The sequence below is a fragment of the Pleurodeles waltl genome, chromosome 6 (genome assembly GCF_031143425.1).
Source record: "Pleurodeles waltl isolate 20211129_DDA chromosome 6, aPleWal1.hap1.20221129, whole genome shotgun sequence".
NCBI classification, from domain to species: domain Eukaryota; kingdom Metazoa; phylum Chordata; class Amphibia; order Caudata; family Salamandridae; genus Pleurodeles; species Pleurodeles waltl.
In genome coordinates, this window is record NC_090445.1 from 739,825,887 (window position 1) to 739,837,818 (window position 11,932).

The following is an 11,932-nucleotide window of genomic DNA, read 5'->3' on the forward strand; positions in this document are numbered from 1 at the left end:
TGAAATAGTTGGAACTGTCACACTTGTAGGAGAGTGATGGTTAGTAGTTGGGTTGGTACTGTCACCGGCAATGCTGGCAGGGGCAATGGGTGATGCAAGCTGCAGTGGCCTCCTGACGAGGGCCCTGGCACTTATTTAGTTACAAATTTAGCAATGAATAAAGAGACCCTCTAGAAGGAGGGAAGAGTGTTCAGGACCTCATAAGCAGATCAAGGGGTGGTGGTGTTTCTCAGAAAGAGGGCAGGTTTATAAACCCAGGCGACCACCATTGTGCCCTGTTCATCTCTGCTCTCGTCTGCACCTATGCGAAGCAACAATTTCCCACCCACCTCTTCGTAAGATTCCTCATAGCAGAAGATTTTTAAGTTTGTCAAAAATGTGGTAAAAACAAAGGTTATGGACATGGTAATGGCACCTGCTGTCGAATTCAAAATTGGTCTAAACTGGCTCTGATGTGGGTGACGGCTGGCTCGAGGAGAAGTGGGCCTGCTGGTAGACTTTACCTTGTAGCTCCACTCGGGGTTGCTTACATCATGGTGCCTTCATTTGAAGGGAGGCTTGGGATACGGCTTTATCATGTGTGGCTCAACCTGCTTATTTTCCATCAGTCTGGTAAATTCCTGATGTGCCACATTGTAAATAAATAATATAATGCACATGATTATTATATTTTGAAAACAATGTTAGAAAAAGAAGTTATGAAAAGCTGTTCAAGAATTTAAGACTTGCAATATTGTTATGATGTCAAATTCTGCTAGATGTGTTATCACTTTCATATGGTTCCAAAGTTTCTCGTCTCATAGTCATTATTCCTTACATGTCAAAGTGGGTACCCAAAGTATTAAGAGAAAGCTAAAATTGTCAATTGTTTCACCTTTTACTTCCGAGGTTTAAGGCTGGTGTAATAAATTAAGTTGCGGCCGTGAAATAGGAAACAGTGGTCATGTCATATAATGTCTTATGTTTGTAAAACATACCTGAGTGTGCGTACTATCCAAGGTCACCTTGGAATTCTAATTTCAGCATCACACTTATTGCCTCATGGTGCTTTACTAATTTAATCACTCTCATTCTAAAAGGTGTAGGTATCAGAAATGTGGTTGTCTTCTCATGAACGTTAATGTGGCTTGTTTATATAGTGTAAGCTCAGCAAACCAGAACGGGTTTTACAGATCACTTAGAGGCGAGTTTCCATGAGGAGGGATCTGAATTTCTTCTTTAGCTCAAAATATATCAATATTCTGGCTCCCTGACAATTTGTAAATCAAGCCATTAACATTCCGGCACACAATTATACCCTTTCACATTTACTTGTTAAATAACTTATCATGGCCTTGACCGTGGTCTGCTACCTGGTGTCATTCTGCATTGACCACATACCTTTCCTACACCTAAACTTCGGCATTTGGGGGACCCTCATAATGGCTACATGAGTTTTTTCAGGTCCAGTCGGTCATAGTCCCCCAGGCCTTTCCTTTCTATTACATTGTGTTTCAAAAACGAGCAGGAAAATTAGATTGGTATTTTTGTGGAGGCTCCGCCATTAAATGGAGATGTGATTGAGTAAGATATACATTAATAACTAAAATAATGTCCATTTCACAATTAATTGTGGTGGAAAAAACAGTCTTAGAGTTTAAAAAGACCCAAAAAGATTAAGAGGATTATCCATCGTATGGGCCAAAGACGTGGCTGGAGATAAAACAATGTTTATGATGCATTAGCAGACAGATAATGGGTCCGGAGATCTTAATCTGCAGCCAATATCAATGCCTCCTCAGCTGTAGTACTCGTTAGCAAATGAAGAGCACATTGTTGCTTTCCTAAGTAGAAGCCAAAATCGGAGTTAGATGAAAATATGTATTGTGTATGTATGTATATGTAATTTCTATAGCACAAACCTAGCTAAAAGACAGTGGAGCGCTGCACATGGTCAACAGCATGTAAACAATCAATGAGTAATAAGAGAGGAGCTGAGTTGTGGATGGTCTAGGCATTGTGAGGTGGTCTTCTGTAATCACCACCTGGAGTCAGGGACTTCACTTGCAATATTTGTGTGTGGATAACTTATTTTATCTCAAGATTGATGGAGTTGTGTTTGTCTTCTAGGTGATCTGTTCCAGAAGCCAGAGGTCACTGGTGTCAAGTTTCTCTTCTTAGTGGGAGGGTTTGCAGAATCACCCCTACTTCAACAAGCTGTCCAGCAAGCCTTTGGTGACAAATGCCGAGTGATCATCCCCCATGATGTGGGCCTTACAATCCTCAAAGGCGCTGTGCTCTTTGGCCTGGACCCTGCTGTTATTAAAGTGCGCCGCTCCCCACTCACCTACGGAGTGGGGGTGCTGAACCGCTATGTGGAGGGCAAGCACCCACCTGAGAAGCTGCTCCTCAAAGATGGCACACGCTGGTGCACCGATGTCTTCGACAAGTTCATCACTGCCGACCAATCTGTTGCACTTGGGGAAACAGTCAAACGCAGCTACACGCCAGCGAAGCCCTCCCAAATGGTCATCGTCATCAATATCTACAGTGCCGATCAAGATACTGCCAACTTTATCACTGACCCTGGGGTGAAGAAGTGTGGCACCTTGCGTCTAGATCTCACCGGGACAGATAACATTTCTGCTCCAAGCCGCAGAGAAATCCAAACGCTGATGCAATTTGGAGACACAGAAATCAAAGCCATGGCTATTGACGTTGCCAGTTCTAAAAGTGTCAAGGCCGGCATTGATTTCTTAAGTTGCTAATTGCCTATATCCCTGCCCTCTTGCCTTTCCCAGCGCATATGCAACTTGTCTTTGCACAAGATCTGATCCAATTGCAGCCCCAACAACAACTCATGAGGTCATCATGGGACGTATTTGGGCAAGTGCTGCTTTCCTGACACCAGCCCTAATCTAGGTTGCTGACGTGGACATTCACTGTGTCTAGTGACCGATTGCAACAGATATTCAACTTCCTGAACTGTAATCAGATAGCCTTCAGTGGACCAAAGTAATGAAAATTACTTTTCTGTGTCTTTTGCTTTTCCCACATACTTTCTGTTCTATAGATTAGCAGGGTCACAAAATCACTCATCTGATGAAGGTAATATCTTCAGATAGGATTCATTTCAGCCTCGTGTCTTACTCTTAAAGACATGGCTCTCAGAGATAAGTCATAGGGGATCAAGTGTTAATGTGCACTGGTCCTTGAGGGCGTGTCCTTTTCAACCGAGTGACACCCAGACATATATTAGGGCTCCTAGGATTTTTGGTGAGGCAGCTGCAAAGTCGTGAATAGTATTTTTCCGCAGGATGGGTTTCAGTTTCCTACAGCATTTCCTATTTTCTTCAGCTCATTGTAATACTGGGTATGGTACTCTGAATTTTTCGTTACTGCAAGTTTACACATTTCTTTATAAAATCATTCATCACTACATACTTACACATTACGCTTCAACTTTATACATTTCATTATGAATTCGCCACTTTAAACCTGTCCTTGCAACTTTGCATACTTCGATGGAACTTTACACATTTCACTGAAACCACATACCATGTTTACGTTTTGGTTTTCCTAAAAGCACTCAGTCACCATGCCGTAAATCTACGATTACTCCAGACACCAGGACAATATTGTTGTGATCTCAGAGTTAGACCTGGCACAGACCGATTCAGAGGCACAAGCCAACTGTGGAATGCTCCGATGCCCACGTAGACCAGTCTGTTTCTGAGGACCAGATCCCTGGCCCTGGCAACTGTTTAACCTACGAAGCCCTTCGGGGCTCAGGGGCCCTACAACTCCATGATGTAATTTAACGTCACCAGCTGGGCAGATGTATGTGCTCCAGCATCCGGGTTACCTGTCTACCTTATAGAATATCCTTGTCCACACAGGATCGTGGATCAGAACCTGTTCTTTATCACCAGGTTTTTGGCGATAAATACCTTTCCCCTTAAAGGAACACAGAGCTTGTGAAAGACTGAAAAGTGTACATGGCTCAATGTAAGAGAAGAAATACATTAGCATCAGGTGGAGGTAAAGAACTTATTAGAGGTGACGACACAGCCTCATGCTGTCAAAGGCAACATACCCATCCGGACACAGTCCGCCCGATATTGCATTACCCATCGTCCCCTTTCTGGACTGACACAGGCGAGGACGGAGGCTGCTATACACCAAAATGGCAGCAGGGAGGAAGCGTTTGCTTTCCATGTAACACTGAATACTTCCGTCCTGGATCCCCAAAAGCTTCGTGGGAACAATCGTGGGACGTATGGTGGAAATTAGTACTGAGTTTTGAATGGAGTATTGGCGTTTCCCTATAAGTTACCTGCTCATCTGCCAGGGTAGCTGAAAGAAGTGGAATTTGTCTGCAGAAGAGTGGAAATGAAGAACATACATTTTAAACATAAACTACCAAAAAAATTGTCCTTGAGGCTGAGTGTAGACGGTGAAGGGATGAGACAGTGGAAGGTGGAAAATTTATGAAAACACTTTTCAAGTGGTTAGGAATGACACAAAAAATTCTGCTCAATGCCAAAATTAGTGGTGAGCCACAGAAACAATCTCAAAAGAAAATACAGTACCTCGAATGAAGGTGCTAGGGAAAATTCTCTACTTTTACTCTATCCCTCCAGAAATGATAAGTTTGGTCTTTGTTCAAAATGGTTTCTTTCATGGTTCGAATGTGGCAGTGGACTGAAGCGCGTATTCTGCTTTCTGCTCTAGACTTCTGCACCGATGATTGTGGCCTTATCCTGGAAAGCAGCCCTTTTACAGTATTACTCAGGCCCATCTGGCCTTGTTGGTGAGCTGTGGAGGAAATACTACTGCAAAGGCGCAGGCCATTCATCTTGCTAAATCTCCTACACCCTCCATTGCCCTCTCTTTAAGCTACAGAGGTACAGTCTCTCAAGAACTGCTTGGAGTATTGCAGCCAGCCCGCTCCACTGGGCAGTGTAGGACGCCGGCTCCACAGCAACCTTCACAGCACCCCTTAGTCTCGTTGGCTGGAAGTCCGGAACCACCGCGGGCTGCGGGTCTCAGAACCTTGCTGCTTTGCCGCTCAGCCTAAAGTGATGAGTCCGGATTGTGCACCAGTTAGATTTGACCTTCCTGGAGGAGCACTGCTGCCGCGCGCTCCCACTGTTCCTGGGTGAGTTTCTGTGTGAGTCTGTGGATGCACGGAGTCTCCTTGTTATGCTTGTGCTTCTGTTCTGTTCTCTAAAGAGAAGGAGGAAAATATTGCATTGGTCACACTATGGCTTAGGCATTAAGGGGGCGTTTGGTGGCTAACTGCTCCCCTGCGCAGACATGTCTCCCTCGAGGCTCCTTGTGCCATGTATCCAATTACAATATCCGTGGAATTACCTCGAGCACAGAAAAACCATGGCGGAGAACATGCTCTCGTAGTTTCTCCTCAATGTTAGTGTTTCATAAGGACATTAATTGCTGGTTTTCCTTGGCATCCAACTGTAAATGAGGCACTAATTGTATCCGCCTCTCTTTCTTTCAGTGTCTCGTTCCTTTTCGGCTCGTGGTATCCCTGCTACTAGAATACTAGAAGTCTCATTGAGACCCCTACAGATATAAGATACATGTTTACACGTTTAAACAACTACCAACAGCGGTTAGGTAAATCTCCCCCAGTTGTTGTCTTGGTGCACTCCATTAGTATCCTCCACTCGCTGTTAGCTCTCCATAGCAGATGAGCATACAATTACAAGTATAGTGGTGCAGCCAAAGAAAAAGTCCAATCATAACGTCTGAAGTTTTTGTGCCTTCTTTATATCCACTCCACATAATAAAACATTGTTATTTTCCTTCCGTTGTTATTTATATGAATACAGCCACAGCCAATGCGTTCGTTCAAGAATGAACTTCCTCAGGGCTGTAACACAATACATGAAAATATATTTGAACTAAATACATAAATATGCCTGAGACAAACCAGTGCAAAATCTCTAACCACGAATCTTACTTTCTATCAGCATTTAATATAAATAATGTCTACATTTAACATCACATTAAAAGCCTGAATTCACATCAATCGTGCCGTTATAAATATTTTAGCAATTTGAGGTACTGCACCAGTTGCCTGTCACTGCAAATCAATCTACATCTCTGCATCTGCCATTGGTCTTCTTGCATGTAACAACCCCTCACGAATATTGTACTCAGTGCTTTAAATGAAAATATAGAAGTACGGGTACTCACTATCCACAGTACTTCTTTGCTCCAGAGAAGTACCAGTACTCTCCCACTAAGTGTAATGCAGAAATGCTGGCAAGTGCGGGTACTCTTCCTTTCATAGAGAAGTGTAGGTACTCAGTAACTGACAGTGCCTGCCCATCTAAAGCACTGATTGTACTGCATCTCATGAGATGTCGCCGCTCTCTCAGATAGGACTCCACACATTGGGATATTTTAGCCTTATCTGAGCCACTGCACCTCTGCTGGGTCATAATACTCCTATTATAACCAGGGCCACTGGAATTATACAATCCTGCAGTTGCGGCATTTACAGCACAGGCATGGATTAGCCGCATTTGCCACATAATCCATCATCTCCTGCATAGTTTGCTGATTTTAACTAAAACAAATATTTGCGTCTGAGGCAATGTGGATGGCCCTTCACAAAGATTTCTCACATTGCGATTTTCGTATTGCTGTATTTGGGTGCTAATATATTACTAATACGGTGAAACATTTGCCCAAGGAGTGTTAACGTAAAAAACGGCAAACCAAATCATGTAATACTATCGCAAAATGCGCCGCATTGCACTTCATAATTTGTCTATCCCTGTCGCATAATTTAGTTAACACTGTCGCATGGTTTGATCTTCCCCTCTTCCATAATAGAATTCCACTGGCCTCCTTATAACACTGCACCACTGTTTTTCTTGGTTCACCTTTTGTTTGTAGAGTGAATATGTTAAATAGTTCTAGTTTTTGCGTGCTGCTGCCACCTGGCGGCTATTTGGGGAAGTGCTATAGGTAGCTCTTACCTTCGTCCCCCGTAGACTAGTTTGTGATTCGACTGTCCACATCATCATATTCAGGCTTCCAAGCGCAATCAGTCAGGGATCACCGGAAGGGAAAATGTAAACGTTTGCTGCGCTCGGGGAACTACAATGGCAGATCGTCAAGACTTGCTCGCTGATAGCCCCCACACTTGTATTGCACGTTTTGAGTGAATTCCATGCAGCGGAGTACCGAAACCTGAGTGACCCCCCGCCCCCCTCCCCTTGCAAAATAGACGGAGGGGACCCACGCTGCGGACTCAGGAGCTTTCATCCAGGGACTCGCCTCCCTTACATAGTGTCGGAAGGGGCCCCCCCTAGAGCTGATGGGGCCGGGTAATTTGCCCCCAACTTTGTATCCACCATTGTTCAAACTGTAGGTGGCAGGATTCCTACCTGCGGCCATAAAGGAGAAGCTATTGTGTTATTGGCACATGTAACATTACCGTCCTCCTCTAAGTAAGGCCAGTGGGCCAGATGTAGCAAAGATTTTTACCCATTCTATGTCTATGGGAAAAAGTGTTCGCACATATGGCCCAGTAAAACTCACTAGACGAACATCAGTCAGATTTGTAAGCAAGGGAACCTTGGCTTTAAAGGACACAGTGGTAACTGATTACCCTCCTGACAAGGATGTTTGTGAAAGTCAGTGACCTCGAAGAGCACCAGCTGTGTTTATATGTAATCTACTGTGAACAGGTCACCGGTTTATAATGGCTCTCTTGGGTAAAGGCTTTAAGAAAACTTTCCCTGAAATCTAGTAAAGTCGAGCATATGGTGCAAACAACCCCATACTTAAGTTGGGAATTGTTCGACCTTGCCCGCACTGGGGTTTCGCTTCCATTTGCCTTTATGAGGGTTTCCAATGTATTTATGTCTCCACCCACGAAAGCGCCACAATTCCGACCTTGACACTTTGCAGGTCGGAGTTAAACGTGAACAGGCTCTCGTAGTCACAAACGCATGCTTTGTCAGGCATAAATTAATTGACTTTTCTTCTGTAGTAGTGCACTGCAGATTACATTACCGGATTAAGACACAAAAGGCCCAGGTGTTCCCCAAGAACACACCATTTTGTTAGATGAGTACACCTTCAAGCTGTGTAGTCAGAAGTTCGGGTAAATGTGCTGTTTGGTGGAAGTACACTGTAAGGTGTACAGATTGATGAAATGTTGCACAGAATAAAAGCCAGTCCGAGGCTTCCAGGACATGGAAATTCTGCACCAGTGAAAATGTTTTGTTAAGTTACAGAAAACGCTAGCTCACGACACACACGACGCCGAGTCCTGACTTCCCAAATCCAGTCCCAGTGATCGCTGCAAAGTCAGCAATCCCAGAGTGTAGGGGAATAAAAAAAAGTCAGAGAGGGCACTTGTGCAATTTCACCACAATCAGAAGTGTAGCTCGAGTCACACGACATGCTCATGGTCCTCTTGATGACATCACATGACATGATTTCATGTGCCCCTTTGTTCATAGCACGCAACGTGACATGCTGATTGTCCCCTTAGATGCTGTTACTTCACGTGCACCTTGTTCATAGCCAGTGCTTTAAATGGGCCGGTAGTGAGTGCCGGCACTTTTTTATTTTGCGACGGAGAGCACCTGCACATCTCAAGAAAAACGTAATACTTTTCATGTGATAGTACCGCCACTTCTCAGAAACAAGCAGATATTCTGGCACAGAGTACCTGCACTTCTATTTTTCTATTTCAAGCACTGTTCATAGCACGTCACATGATGTGCATCTAGTCCTCTTGTGACATCACATGACGTGACTTCATGTGCCCTCTGTGGAAGATTAATAAAGTAAGATTAAAAAGCCCTCTCATAGGTCAGCTTCTGCTTCTCAAGGCGTTTTAGCACACGTGCAGCCTATCACTTAGTTCCCACGCAACTGATAAGTATTTTAAGAGGACCTTCTACAAGTGGCGCAGTTACAGCAGCGCCAATCACTGACCAGATCTCAGCACGAGATATATAATAATCGGTAACGTGGCGCTTTGTCCTTATCCGTGCTAGGCAATACTGCGTGGACTCCTATACCCGTACGTCAGCAGCATTAAGCAATCTGTTCACCTGACCTTGCCTCACCCAGCCCAGAACTCCTTGCTGTAGAACTAACTACGCTGCACAGAGGAGAGGAGTCCATGATCCGTGGATGCAGATCGAGCATAGGTCGGCACCCCGTGGTTGCCATTCAAAACGCCGGGACTTCGTTTTCTATTGAACCCGCTAGATTGTAGGAGCACGCGACACGCCATTATGTATGCGAGCGCACACCAGAGTTGCAAACAAGGAGCTTTTCTTTATATTCCCGCACATCTCATTTTACCACCGCCCCGCTGTCTATGACCACACACTCTGATTACATCACACGCGCAGCAGTGCTCGTGCTGCTTCAGAAGTAACTATCAATTCAACCCGGAAAAGAAGGGGAACCCCTTAAAGACCAGCTGCGTGACTTTGGGTGTTTTCATGCGCCTTCCTAGCCCTACCTAGTTTACTACTGTATAAAACAAGTTTCCAAACTTGAAAGAAGTGAAGAGGAAGGCCTGCCCTAAATGCAGCCGTCCATCGGAACGGATACACAACTCTGCTGAGGAGGAGGATGAGCTGAGCTTCAAAGTCTCTCTTTGCTCTCTCCTAATTGTCCTCTGTGTAGTACCGCTCGTCCTAACAGCGGCTGAAGTCAAGTTTGCATTTGCAAAGCTCCACAGACCTGGTTGTTTCTCAGGTAACACGTCTGTGACCACTCGTTGTCACTGGATGTTGAGTGTTGGGTGTCATAAGCATGCTTTAAAAAGATGTTGACATGGCCCACTAGTTTGCTAACAATTCCTTCCAGTAATTTATACCACAAACCTGCTATGAAAGCCACCAGAGGTCAAATAATCGGTAAGAGCACCCCATCCATCTGGAGTGATCAAGTCCTGTGCAGACTGTGGGGTTGGCCCCTTTTATAGACTGTGCACACGGTTGTCATTGTTCTGTAGGAGCACATGATCCCTCGTCTTTTGTGCAAAAGCAAGAGTTACCTGACAGCTCGCTGGCAAGCCCTTTCCTTACTGGGCCACCTCAAGCATGGCCTTACTATTTGCACACAGAGCAATGTCTTAAAACACGAGAGTCATATCTCATCTGGTGCACACTTACATCTGCACACTTGCATGTCATATATGCAGGTTTCCCTAGGCCATTGTGCATACTTATGTACTTTGGATGTGCGCAAAATATGCAAGTGCTAAATTGCATTGACGATTTTTAGGGATAAGGCTGACACTGTGCACCTCATGAAGTTTCGGCAAACTTTCACCTATGTGTTTTCAGGCACATACAGGGGTTTGCGTTTTTGTAGTGGAGATCCCTGTGGCTGGTACTGCTCGACATTTTACATGGTTGTTCTGTAGCGATTACCAGTGCAACAAGGAGACAGTGATTTGCAGGATCTCTAGGATGAGCCACCACTTGAATTTGAATTCATTTGTCTTGTCTCTGAGTTTAAGGAGAGCTAACTATTAGGACATCCGAGAATGTCAGGATCCTCTGCAGAGGTGGGAGGGTCTAATTGTGGGAGAAGGATCAATAGTTTTGAGTGGTGTCGTTTTGTTGATAGATCCCACCAGGAGTGAGGGCTTTTTTTGCCTTCGTCCGTGGAATATTTCAAGTGTGTAAATCCAGCTCTGCTTTTAGTGCATGTGTAGGCAACATAAATGGCAATCACACACTCATTGTTTTCATCTATTTCTTCTGGCAAAGAATGACTGGAGAGGTGCTCTTCCATAGAGGGGGGCACTTGAAGTACAGGCCATACAGTGCCTGCAACCTTGGATAAGCTGTCCTGCGCCACAGAGAAAGGGCTGAAATGTGCCGGATCTACAAGCTACAGCACATTTCTGTCCTTTCCCCTGCACTGGCCCACAATGGGCTGCCTAGTGCCAACACCCTTACACCATGGTGCAAGGGGGCCTGCGCCGCAGACAGGATTGTTTCTGTGCTGGAAGGGGCACCCTCCTGCACAATAATAATCCATGGAAGCTTTTTCCTCTCTCCATGTGTGCTGCAAAATGCAGCACACATAGAAAGAGGAAAAAACTAGGAGAAATGGAGCTATTTCTCCTAGTTGTGCCTCCTCATGCGAGGCATAAGTTTTTGACGCATTTCCAGGTTTACAGTGCCTTGTAAATATGGGAATACGCCTAAACCCATGGGGGTTCCATGGGAAAACCCATTGCAACACCCATGGAACACTTCCTTGACACAGTGTAAGGCGATGCAGCAATTTGCACCATATCTGCAAGGCCATGCAAAGTGGCCACGCAAAGTGACTTTACGTGGCCTTGTAGAAATGGGCCTGCAATATGTGCCATCGGTGTGTCACAAAAAGTGACGTACTGGTGGCACACGGGGCTTGTAAGTAAGCCTCAAGGTTTCCAATTTAGTGACAAGCTCTGTCTTATCATTATGCAAAATTATTGTCTCCTCTCTGCACAATGTTATCACAGGACTTTAAGTTTGATCCTCTCCATGCTGGACTTTGCAGATTCCCTCAAAATTGGACCAGTAATTTAGAAGCTTTATGTTACCTAACCCAAGGACGTCAGGCTCATACTCAACTTAAAGCCTATCCCAATGCCACCCTGGGTTTGAAACAATTTTATTATTTTCTATTTACTACTCACACAGAAGAAAATTTGCAGTACTGGTCCAACTATATGGAACTTTGTTCCATGAGCTGCTTCACTAACTGCATTGGTGGTCCGCCCTTCTACTGTTGTTCACTCTCTGAGGTGGTGCATATGTGCTTGCTACAACTTTCTAATAAGTGAACTGCATGATGGTAGCCAATGGTTACCTGACAGAGCACCAGCACCTGATTCTTTAGATGCCTTTTCCACCATCCAAACACCACCAACCCATTCTGA

General features: G+C 44.7%; 1 protein-coding gene across 2 annotated transcripts in view; it reads left to right on the forward strand.

Moving 5' to 3' along the window:
* The window catches only part of HSPA12A (heat shock protein family A (Hsp70) member 12A), a 365,561-nt gene extending 359,670 nt beyond the window's left edge, over nt 1–5,891 (forward strand). The window contains exon 12 of one of the 2 annotated variants that reach the window (XM_069239265.1): nt 2,110–5,891. In XM_069239265.1, the coding sequence (XP_069095366.1) occupies nt 2,110–2,747 (638 nt within the window). In that variant the 3' untranslated portion in view covers nt 2,748–5,891. The remainder of the gene's footprint in view (nt 1–2,109) is intronic. The other variant, XM_069239266.1, reaches the window with a different exon arrangement.
* The last annotated feature ends 6,041 nt before the right edge of the window (nt 5,892–11,932 follow it).